This window comes from Ochotona princeps, chromosome 8 (assembly GCF_030435755.1).
Source record: "Ochotona princeps isolate mOchPri1 chromosome 8, mOchPri1.hap1, whole genome shotgun sequence".
Taxonomy (NCBI): domain Eukaryota; kingdom Metazoa; phylum Chordata; class Mammalia; order Lagomorpha; family Ochotonidae; genus Ochotona; species Ochotona princeps.
Window position 1 is genome coordinate 47,311,034 of NC_080839.1, and position 12,399 is coordinate 47,323,432.

Genomic DNA, 12,399 nt, shown 5'->3' on the forward strand with positions numbered 1-12,399 from the left:
GCGATGGATTCTCTGACGCAGGCTAGCCGCCCCCGGGGATCTCCCAGTTGGGGATCTCCCAGTTGGGTGGCCAGCACAGCGCACTGCTTTCTGGAGCTGGAGACAGGACCCAAGGTGAAGAGCCCATTTCCCGCTCATTCTCTGCCCTCACTGTCCCCAGGCAAGTGGACGAGGAAAAGTGAGGCACTACTGGGCATGGCACATGCTGGTCCCCAAGCCTGTGGCAGCACACCACTCTGTGGTGACAAGAACAGAACAGGTTGGGGGCTGCAGGAGCTAGGACTTGAAGGCCTATCTGTCTGATTTCAGAGACCCCCTCTCCCCGCTCACAGCTTCTGCAGCCCCTGTGGGAGGTCAGCCCTGGTGAACTGTTCCCACGGCAGAGGCAGCCCTTTAGAATTCTGCCTGCAGAAGCGGGGACACTGCCTTCCAGGCTGCTCCCTGCAGGGGCCCGGCTGGGTTGCACAAGGACAAATGGCATGACCTACACCGTGCTCCTTTCCTCTGCTGGGGCTAGGCTTCCTCTGAAGATCCACAGAAAGCCATCTTCCTGGATGTGTGCACAGAATGTTCTAGTTCGTGGGCCTCCTAAGGCTGTTATCAACCTTAAGGCCTAGGAAGACTTTCAGTAGAGCATTTCCTGTGGCAGGGGTGCAGGGGAGGGTAGCAGCTGAGGACACACATACAGCCCAAGAAGGACAGACGATGGCTGTCTGGTCAAAGCCTGGGAAGGTAGAGGAAGCAAGGAGATGGTGCAATATACTGGGAAGATTCACAGCTTGGATTAGTCGCAGTTGTAAAAAGCAGAGTTAGCCATGCTGCCCAAGCCAGGAGAGGCACCTCTGTGTTGGCCGAGAGCACACAGCTCAGCGTTAGGAAGTGAGCGGCAAGGTGCTGGCCTCAGTAAGGGAAGGGTGTCGAACTGGAATGGATCTAGGAAGAAGGGCCAAATGCTGGGGGGTCGGGGGAAGACAGCTTTGCTTTCAGCACAGCAGCCCTGCTCCCTCCCCAATGGCCATGTGAGATTTTGTGCAAAGAAAACACCAGCCTTGTGCTGCTTCTGCCCTACACACTCAGAACTTGGGGGCAGGACCCTTGCCCTCTCCCCACCCAACCTGTCTAAGCCTTTCTTTTCAATGGTTCCGTCCCCGCTGAAGTCTAATAAACAAAGCCAACACACACATTCATGCCACAGAAATGAGTCACATTCTGCCAGACAAGCATGTCGATGGAGTCTAGACGAAAAAGCAAGGCACTGGCCCTGAGAGCCAAAAACCTTCGTCTTCTATGCACTGTCATTCGAAAATTAAAAACAAAATGTCACACCCAGTCTTGTTGCATTGAACTTGGGATTTTGAGACAGGTAACTGATATCTACTCACACTCACTTTCATCTGTCTAAAGCTACATCACATGCCTTTTAAAGTGAATCTTAATGGTTACTCCCAGGTTGAGTCTGAACCCGGGGAGGCTTTGTCCAGTTGGCTTCACACACTGCTTATGCCTGGCTATGAGCAGCTGGTTTCTGCCTGAGTCAGGATACGGTAACATGGAGGTGTCAGGGGTCAACATGCTGCAGGTGGAGGGTCAGCGTCCTGGGGCTGCACAGCAGGCTGATCAGTAGCATGATGCCCACCCTAGGTGGCATTCACCAGAGTTCCCACCTTTAGCAAAACTCAATGTGTGCAAAGCATCCTTCTGGAGCCTGTGGGGCTCAGCCTTCCTCAGTACCCCAAGAAAGCCACAATGTAGAACTGCCTGCAGTGTCCGCTGAGGGCCCAAGGCCACGGGCCCCGTGGGAGTCATCAGGGTCAGGTTTCCTCCTGTCCCTTGCAGTGGATAGCCACAGACAGGGTCTGCCTGACCTTCCTCCACACCCCACAGTGGGACAGGTGGGAGTCAGCAGCCCTTCCTTCTGGAATCTCATAATTCAAACAAAGCCTGTCAACTGTGAACCAGAATCAACCGCCCCTGAGGGAAGGAGGGTAGGGACCAAAAGATGTCCTCCCATTGATCCCCTTCATGGAGTGACAGTGCCCTGCTTCCATGGGCCCACACGGCTCGTGCTCCCTAGGGGCCAGGCTAGGTGGCAGCAGGTCTTCTGTAATAGATGGGGGTAGGAGAGCCCAGTCCTGTCTCACCCACTGCTGCCTGAGCCAAGTGTATCTGAATCCTGTCAAGAAGCAGGGCATCTAGCTGATGGGGTAACAAGGGGCTATGGAGGAGCAGGGCCACCCTGAGGGAGACAATGCCCTCTCCAACTGCCCCAAAGAGGACGTGGCAGCCTGCATGGAGGCAAGGGGTTGGCTGCCTTGGTGTCTTCCAGGCCAGCCAGAGTTAGAATCCCCTCCTTGGAATTAAACTATGTAAGTTGGGGGTTCCCACGGGGCTCATGCAGAGCCCAGGGCAGGGCACTACAGCCAGTAACCCCCGCTACAGGTTGTTCCCTTTTCATCTCACTATGCGCTTCAGTCACCAGCCAACCCCCAGCCAGCTCCCAGCCCGGCAGTGTCCCCAGGGAACTCACTTGAAATTCTCGGGGTGCTCGGTGATGGCCATGTTGATGACATCCAGGGCGTGCTGGTGGTGCTTCTGGGCAGAGAAGAGCAGGGCCAGCAGGTGGAGGGCATTGGCATTGTCCCTGCACACCGTCAGGGCCTCCTGCAGCTGCTCCATGGCCTTGGAGATCTGCCGAGGCAACCAGCCAGCTCAGGGGCCATTCCCTGGACTCCAGTGCCAGCTGTCCCACAATGAGGTCATCCCAGGCGAGCCCCAGTTGGGTACTGGGGGCAGGGAAGGTACGGCGAGCAAACACCCCTTGCCACCGCCCCACCTTTGGTGAGACAGCTCTGCTGCCCCACATGGACCTCCTGCCCCTCTGGGTGGGGACCCTAACCTCAGCCTGCATCTGGCTGCGGAGGGCATCTGTGATGTGTAACTGTGGCCGTGGCCCTGTTGGCCAGTGGGAACAAGTTCACGAGGTCTACCAACCCCTCCCCCCGCCAGCACATCCCATGGGGGGGCAGTCCTGTGGCCAAGACACATAGCTGCTCCCTGCTGCCTGACATGGTGGTCCGTGCAGATCCCTGCTCCAAGTTGGACCCAGTTGGGGATGTAAATGATCCATGATACTCAGCTTTCCTGAAGAGGCCATCTTAGTTAGCACCTCCAGAGGGGTCCCCAGACTTTCTGCTTGTCTCCCCTACCCAGCTACTGCTAGTCAGGTGGTGGTGTGGGAGGGTGATAAGTACAAGAATAGCTCCCAGATCAGCTTGGTTTCCCCAAGTACAAGGAGTGAGGAGCAGGGCCGGTGCCATGGTGCAGCTGATAAAACTGCCACTTACAGTGCAGGCATCTCATACAGGTGCCGGTTCCAGTTCCAGTTGCACCACTTCCCATCCAGCTCCCTGTTACTATGCTTGGCAAAGCTGCACAAGATGACCCAGTGCTTGGGCCCTTACATCCACATGGGATTCCTGGAGGAAGCTCCTGGCTCCTGGTTTTTGGACCATTTCAGCTTTGGTCACTATAGTCATTTGGGGAGTGAACCAGGTGGAAGGTCTATCTAACTCTGCTTTTCAAATAAATTAATAAATTTTAAAAGAAGAGAGAGAGAGAGAGAGAGAGAGAGAGAGAGAGAGAGAGAGAGAGAGCGCGAGCCCGTTTGGCAGGCGGCAATGGAAACTCATTCACGAGTTCCCAGCTGGCTGGCTGCTCGGGCCCAAGGAGTGGTGGCTTGTGCAGTGCTGGCTGTGAGGCTGTGAGTGCTGTGAGTGCTTGTGCAGTGCTGGCTGTGAGGCTGTGAGTGCTATGAGGCAGCCTCAGCCTCCACAGCCCGGCTCAGAGAGGTGGCTCTGCCATCCACTGGCCTCTGTCCCTGCAATTCCTGCTGCTCTGAATTTCATCTTCTTGCAAACTGGCATGCCAGCCGCCAGAGGGTTAAAGCCAACCTTGGGACCACCATGCTTATGGATCACCTTCCCTGTGCTGAGGGAGCCCGGGGCTAGTGCGCAATGGGCCGAGGCCTCCTGAGAAGTCCTGCTTGGGAGATGCCTGTGTGCCCAGAGCAGCAGTCATGTGACAAGAAGGCCACTCAACAGTGCCAGGGGTTGGGAAGCGCCTGGACAAGCTGGTGACAGCTCAACAGTTAGGAACAGTGACAACTTACCTGGCGGACGAGGGCCAGCTGCAGGGAGACATACAGGATGACCTGGGGATCGTCAGGTGCCAGCTGCTGGGCTCTACATGGAGACAGGGAGCAACAGGGTCGGTCACTAAGCGTTGAGCCACCAGCATGTGACTTGAGATTGTGAACCACATCTAGGGGTAGAGGAGGCAGTGGATTCTGCCAGGCTCTGGCTTGGAAGGGTCAATGGGCAAATGACAGCTCATGCAGAAGGCCGCACACAGCCCTGAGCAGGGGACAGTGTTTTGGAGAGGGACAGCTTAGTGAAGGTAGGTAGGGATTATCTGGGACAGCACCCCTGAGGTCACAGACCCCGAAGGAGGTGCATTAGGGGGTGCAGAATGATAGTATGTACTCCCACAGGGCCAGCCCCTGCTCAGAGCACCTGCCAGCCTGGCTATGGGCTCGTCACTGTAGACAGAGGTGCATCCCATCCCTGAATCATGAAGCCCCAGAAATGGTCTCTAGGTGAAAAGCCTTGGAAATGGAGAACCAGGGGCAAGAAATGCGCCCATTCCCTGCAGCTCAGAGAGGTCAGCTGGGACTGTATCTCTGGCCACTGTCTCCTTAACTTTGAACATCACAGCTGGCAAAAAGGGCCCAGGCCAGGCCCTGTCCACAACAGTGGTACTTCAGGAGGGAGCAAGACACCTGCAGGGGGCACAGGAGGGAAGGAGTGGAGCAGGACAGAGGAAGAAGAGGGTACAGAAGTGGCTGGGCACAGATGAGCTTGGGGAGGGCAGCCTGTGTGCTTCTGGCTCCTTCCCTGACTCTGGTCTGGCTGCCAGGCTGGTAGTGGAGTGGCTAGAAGCAGGAAAAAGACATGTCGGAGCCCCTGCTACATGTGAGATACCCTGCAAGGTGCTGTTCCTACTTCATCTACTGTGATGATCACAGCAGCAATGGCTTAGGGGCCTCACATTGGAACCCCGATCCCCCTCGAGGTTGGGAGCTAAACCTGGTGTCTGCTGCTGGCTCACAGTGGAGGTGGCCCTCAGTCTCCCAGGCCAGAGGTCCAGGGCTAAGGGTGGGGCTCAATTGCCTGTCAGAGCCCAAAGGGCTGTCCCTGCTAGCTGGGCATAACCTTACAGAGTGTCAGCTGCTCTGTATCAGGGACCCATGCCACCCGGTGGCACCAAAAGCCACAGACGGCAAGTCCTCACCTCTCCAGTGTCTGCAGCGCCTTCCGGTGTAATTCATCTTGCTTGGCCTTCAGGGTGGCTGCAAGAGACAGAATGGAGGCTGGGACATCAGAGGGGCTGAAGAGAAGCTGCCTAGCCCTGGCCCCATCCCCAGGGCAAGCTCTGCCAGCAGAGGCCTCTCCAGAGCCCTGTCTGGAAACTTTCACGTGCAGCAGCCCTGGCTAATGCAGTCTGTGGCCCTGGGCACCCAGCACAGCTCTTGCCATGCCAGCTCCTTCTATTCCAAGGCCTTCTCCATCAGCTGGCCAACCCAACCCTCCCAAAGGCACAAACCCGGAGGGAATTCATGACCTATGTGTCCCACCCAGGACATAAGCCACCTGCCTTCCTGGACTTAACTTTCCCTGGAGACTTAGCTTCATCACACGTCAGGTACCTTCTGAGCAAATTGTATTAGATCTAAAATACAGCAGAGCAGATGTTCTCAGCTTGGCTGCATGCTGAGAGGCCTGGGAAACATTCACCTGTCTGCGTCAGGCCCCACCGCAGACCTGGTCAGAATTCCACCGGTGAGAAGCAGGCACAGAGCATCGTCAGAGCAGCCCTGTATGGAAAGTTGTCTAGAAAGGTACTGGGGACTCGCTCACTTGACCACTGGGTTCAACAACACCTGAAGACACCGTGATCAAAAGTGTTGAAGAACAGGGCGTTGGCACTGAGCCAGGCTCTCTCATATGGTTTCTTACTCGTTTGGACAAGACAATGCCAACGTTCAGGTACCTGGTGGGGAAGGGTCCATTCCTGGTCCAGGTCTGGAACAACCTCAAGGCTGCAAGGACACACCCTCAGGGGCAGCTGATGGATGGGGGAGACACAGGGCAGAGCTGGCAGGCTTGGCAGGATATGGAAGTCATCAGCACAAGCATTTACTGAGCACCTACTGTGTGCCCCCAGCACCAAGCCACATGTACAGTAGAACGCAAAAAGACGCAGCAGGTTAAGCCACTGCCTGTGATGCCAGCATCCCATGAGTGCTGGTTAGAATCCTGGTTGCTCTGCTTCTCACCCAGCTCCCCGTGAATGCGTCCAGGAAGGCAGCAGAAGACAGACCAAGTACCTGGGTCCCTGCCACCCATGTGGTAGGCACCTGAATGGAGTTGTAGGCTCTTGGCTTCAGCCTGGCTCCGGCCCTGGCCATTGTAACCACATGGAGAATGAACTATTAGATGGAAGATCTTGCTATTTCTGTCACTCTGCCTTCAAATTAATCTCAAACAAAACCAGCAAGTCACAGTAGTGCAGAGGGTAAATGCAGGCCCATGAGAACCAGAGTGAAGAAACCCACATGAGACAGCATCCAGCGCCTTGCAGGAAGCCTGAGTGGGCATGGCTGGCCCTTGCAACATGAGAACTGGGCCCATGAAGAGGAGAGAGGAAGGCATGTCGGTGAGTGCGGACAGGCTGAGCCTAAGAGCGGAATGGGACCAAGAGGCACAGGTGTATGTTTGCATGCATGTGTACTTCATCCCTGAGTGTGGACAGTGTCTGTGGACAGTGGCAGATGGCACTTCTGCTGGACAAGATGACCCCAGGAAGGCAGGGTCCTCCATGGGCCGAGGCCTCTGGAGGCCCGGCACTTACCATCACTGGCCTGCAGGCTATAGGTGAGCCCCAGTGCCAAGTAGCCCTTGGGGAGGAACTCGCCAACTTCCTCCCCACGGTCAGTCACCATCAGGGCGAAGCGCTCCGCCTCCTCCAGCTGCAAAGACGAGATGCAGAGAGAAAGAGAGAGAGAGAGAGAGGTCACTATGGATGGCAGGTGACACAGATCCACCAGCCTGGGACACCACAAGCCAAGAGATTCCTTGTAGGTGGGCAGCATGACTACAGAGCTCAAGTGACTTGTCACAGCCGCACAACTTGCCAGCTACTCTCTGGGCCTGTTCCCCTCAGAGAGGCCTGATGCCAAGGTCATAGGGACCAGCTTCCTGCTCTCCATGTCCCAGTGCCAAGCCCTCCCCCATGTGGCCTCTGCAGTAGCCTGGGCCCATATCCACCCTATTCAGCAGAGGGTGGGCGGTGGGTGAGTCAGGGCTGGGGGCTGGGCCTTGGGAACACGTGCCAGCTCTGTGCAGTGGGCAGGTTGCCACCCTGGCTCTGTCCGAGTGCTCCCTCCTGCTTGTCTGACAACTTTCAGGGGAAAAAGGCCTGGGGCTGTTTCTGTCCTGGGAACACGAAGCTCGTTCCAGTTGGAAACAGAGCAACAAGCATAAGTCACGCGGCATGCAACATCCCATGTCACATGGACAGGCAGAGGGGCAGATTGGGGAGCTGGAGGACAGCCAGGGTTGGTGGGGGTGACCTCAGTCATGCCTTACTCCCTCTCAACCAATCAAGAAGCCATCACATGGTGTCTTCTTCAGGCACAGGCTCCCAGTGTCAGTCACCTGGGGATCCCGGTCCAACCCCACGCTGTTGTTCTGGCACCAAGCCTGGGCGTATCGCATTCTCCATGCTATCCCTGACAGAAGAGGGGTGATTCTGTGCATCTCTACATCCTGTGCCCACAGCTGGGAGTGTGTGGGGCCAGTGGAATTATTCTCTCTGGAGCCTGGAACTGAGACCCTGGGATGGGGTGGGGTGCTGGGCTGTGGCACAGCTGCGGTGAGCACAGCTGCGGTGACTGAAGAGGCAGAGAACTCTGTACAAAGGGGCATATGTGGCTCTGGAGACTTCCACACACCATTTCCCCTGCATGGCCAATGCCATTTGGGTTTCTCTTACTGCACTGCGAAGCCAGCCTTCTGTAGGTGTAGCCACTGCAGAGACCACGGACAGGTCATGTCAGTCATTCTAGTGGGCATGACAACACACAATGCAGTGGTACACAGCCTTCAAACACACAACTGCTCTGACCCACCAGCCAAGGAGAGGGATGCTATCACAGCAAATGATAATAATAGAACTGAAAATCTTCAGAGTGCACTACTTTCCTTCATCTAAGGTCAGAGTGGGCACCCCAAGGTCCCTGGGAGTTTGACTTTGCCCCTTTGCTAGAGGACTGAAGACCCACCCCACTCCAGACTCAGTTGTGGCGCAAGGACTCACAGCCTGGCATCCAGAGGCAAGGCACAGTTCAGCAACCATGATCACAGGGCCAGAGCCACGCTGTGCTCTCAGATCTTCGACTGGCCCTTAAGGACCTTGTGACCTTGGGGGCTGCTTTGTGCCACCGTAACTGTTCCCTCTTCTATAATATGGGGGTCAAAACAGTGAGTCCTGAGCCCAGTGTGGTAGTCTAGTGGCTAAAGCCCTTGCCTTGCATGCACTGGGATCCCATATGGGTGCCAGTTCTAATCCCGTCTGTTCCACTTCCCGTCCAGCTCCCTGCTTGAGGCCTGAAAAGCCGTCGAGGATGGTCCAAAACCTTGGGAACCTGCACCTGCGTGGGAGACCCGGAGTAGGTTCCTGGCTTCTGATCAGCTCAGCTCCAGCTGTTGCAGCCACTTGGGGAGTGAACCAGCAGACAGAAGATCTTTTTCTCTGTCTCTCCTCCTCTCTGTATATCTATATTTCCAATAAAAATAAAATAAACCTTAAAAAAATAAAAAACCAGTGAGTCCCCCATAGGACTGCTAGGATAGCTCACAATAAGACAAGGCAAACGCTCAAGCAGCACTTGAATAGATGTCAATGAGTAGCAACGCTGCACATACACACAGACACACACGCTGCACATACACACAGACACACACACTGCACATACACACAGACACACACGCTGCACATACACAGACACACACACTGCACATACACACAGACACACAAATAGACATCAATGCACACACATATACATTTACAACATGCATACACACATTTACAGATACCAGAGATACACTGTTACATACACATATAGGCACACACACATATACACATGCACAGGGACATGAATACACAGACATACATATACACACATACACAGAGACCAGATACATACAAATACATGCAAAAGCATACATACACACATACATATACACATGCATAAACTTCAGAAAGTTTGTGGAAAATGAAACTTTTTTGGAAATCTATGTATACTCATATACCATTAGTTTAATTTTCTAGAGTCTTTTTTTAAAGCTCCAGCCAAATGTGACTAACATCAGCAGGTGAAGTCCCTGTCCCCTGTGGCTACACAGTGCTGACAAATGTGGCTGTGGCACCAAAGCCCCTCTGGAATCCAGTCATGGAAGAAGAGTGACTACTACCCAAGGACAAGCTGGTGTATCCACAGCCTGCCATGCTGGGTTGTTTCGGTTCTCTGACCTACTCCACAGTCCAAAACACAAACCTGTCAGGGCCAGACCCGCCCCTACCACAGGCAGTAGGCTAGGATATTTTCTACCTAATTCTTTGAGAATCTATTCCAGAAAGAGTTCTGTTTTCCAATCTACTAATAGTGCTCCACCATGGAAATCTCAAACTATGGACCTTATCTGAAATCTGCTGACTGTCCAGCCCCTGCCCCTGCCCCTGGCATCTTCCTCCCTCCTGAGCACCTCCTGGGGCCCTTTCTGGGCTCTGCACACCTCTTCCTCCCACTTCAAAAGTCCCTAACTGGTGGCTCTGTGGTTACTGGTGACCGTGTGCAGCCCAGTGCTAAGCCCTCCTCACTCATTAAAATACCTCCAGGGGAGGTGTCCAAAGCCCAGCCTCTCTCCTCCTCACGTCACTCTGAGACCTCCCCTGCCGAGGCTGAAGCAGGCAGCTGGAGATGCTCTCTGCTCCTTCCTCCCCTGCAGTTCTGGAGTGACCGAGGACCAGCTTGTATGCATAGCACCACAACCCACTGTTTCAGGGCCGAAGCTCCTGGGCTGCCGGGAGCCAAGGGGACCCAGTCAGGAAGCATAGAGACACCTGTCCTTGCCAGCCTCACAAAGCCTCACAGCTGCCCATAGCAATTTCTCAGTTTTCTCCCCCTGACACTGAGGGACAAGGACGCACTGAAGGGCACAGAATTTTGGCCTCCTTAGTAAGGGGCATCTCCCTGTGACTTCCCAAGTTCCTCCTGTGTCCTCTTTTCTTGATGTGGTCCCCACATGGGCTGGCTCCCAGCTTCCTGTGCCATGTTCAGGGCTGCTTCCTGGCTTGGGGTTGTCGCCCAGGATCACCTTGTCATGGGCCCAAGGGCTACCCTTGGAGTCATCGCCCTTTTTCTCTCTGGCCGCGGGAACACAGAGAGTTAGTTCTGAGTGAGCAGAGCTGAGTCTGAAGAGCACTCCAGCTTCTCCCTGTAGGCCCACAGCCTCCTGTGAGTTGCTCTACTGAAACACCCAGCTGTCTCCCCAGGAGAAGCAGTAGGCACCTTTCCCAATGCCTGCAGGGGGGCGGCAGGAGAGCTGGCACTCCCTCTTCCCCTCCTCCACCTCTTCCAGCTTTGCCCACCTTGCATGTGATGTAGGAAGACAGGCATAGGCGATCCTGGCTGAGGGGCTGCTGTCCCCAGGCACGTACAATGTGTGAGTGCAGGATGACGCGTCTCATCCTATCCAGGACCATCACGGCCACCCGCAGCAGTGGGTGCGAGGGCTTGCAGATCACAAATGTGAAAACAGAGGAGGCACAGAGAGGGCCAGCAATTCGCCCCACAGCCACATAACTCCAGAGTGGGCAGGCAGAGACTAGAAACCCAGCCTCTCTGCCTCCATTGGTACTCTTTGTACTCACTCCCACTCAGTGGAAGAAGGTGAAAGATGGTGTCATGCAGAGGCCTCTGCCTTTTACTTCAAGAGAACGTTGAGCCACTGTGTTGGAGAGATGCTAACAAGTATTCACATTTCCCTTTCCTCCTGTTCCAAAAACGGGCACTCTGGCAAGATGCTGGTCATGCCCACGCAGGACACCGCCACGCAGGGCTCTCTGGTTTCATTACTGTCAACCTGTCACCAATGCAGAGCCTGACAAGGCCTCCCCCACCCATGGCAGTGTTGGGCTTAGCTCAGGGCCATGGTTCTCCCGTTGTACCCCTGACCCTTCCCCACCCAGCCAACCAGCTCTGCCCAGCCTCCTGCCAGGGGCCAATGTTGCTCAGGCCTAGGCCCAGGTCAGGGGCTTCCCACACATTTCCTGGGCACAAGGATGACTTGAGAGGACAGCAAGTGCTCTGCCCTTGGGCATGCGGCCACCCACTGCAGCTGCAACCAGCACAACTTGTTTTTCCAATGCCCTGGTGTCAGTCTTCCCTCCTACAACCCAGGCCAAACTGCTCGCCCCCAGATCTCTGTCCCCAGCTCATGGGGCTTGGCTGAGTAACAGCTAGGCCTGCTAGGCCTGCTGGGCCTGACGTGAGTCAGGAGAGCTACAGAGGGTAGAGTCGAAGAGGGCATTCAAGGCGTCCCAGGACCTGCACCCCGTCTCATGCACAAACAGCACCCACCCCATCTCTGCCACCAGTAAACCTTGGGAACAGAGCTGGCCAGGGGAACAGGATGCTCTCGGCTACCCCGCAGCCTGCGCTCTGCCCGCACCAACACAGGGAGCAAGGGTTACCTGCAGAGCACATGGAAATCTCAGGTCTCAGCCCGTCCCTCCCTGGCCAACTGGCGTGTGTGTTGGCTGATGTGCTGAATAACACCTGCCCCGTGCAGGCTTCTAGGATGGGGAGAAAGGAGCAGAGTATAAGACGCCACATGGGCAGAAGACCACACAGAAGACCTCAGTAGGACTACCTAGTGAGGGTCTAGCCAGCAGGCTGCAGGCGCTGAACTGTGGGGGCTGAGACTTCAGAGAAGAGAGACCTTGCCCTGTAGGAACACAGACAATCTCAGTACAGGGGTCCTGTGTTGAGGCAGGAATATACACAGGGCTGTGGCCACAGAGCAGGTGGGGCCTCCAAGCCAGCACAGGCTGCTGGGCGCCAGCCTCCCACCCACTGGCGGGGCCGCCACCCCACCACACAGCTCCCAGATCTTGCTAGCCAGCCTGCCCGCTGAAGCCTCCTTCTGGGCTCTTCTATTTATGTTGTCATTGATGATTTTGCTCCTAACTCATCTGATTTCAATTTGAACTGATTTG

At 55.4% G+C, this 12,399-nt stretch overlaps 1 protein-coding gene across 1 annotated transcript in view; it reads right to left on the bottom strand.

Annotated features, from left to right (window-relative positions):
- TTC7A (tetratricopeptide repeat domain 7A) overlaps positions 1–12,399 on the bottom strand; it is a 95,513-nt gene that overhangs the window by 27,666 nt on the left and 55,448 nt on the right. The window contains exons 12-15 of the mRNA XM_058667982.1: positions 6,970–7,087; positions 5,350–5,407; positions 4,169–4,241; positions 2,528–2,688 (exon numbers count right to left, since the gene is read on the bottom strand). Coding sequence (XP_058523965.1) covers positions 2,528–2,688; positions 4,169–4,241; positions 5,350–5,407; positions 6,970–7,087 — 410 coding nt within the window. The remainder of the gene's footprint in view (positions 1–2,527; positions 2,689–4,168; positions 4,242–5,349; positions 5,408–6,969; positions 7,088–12,399) is intronic.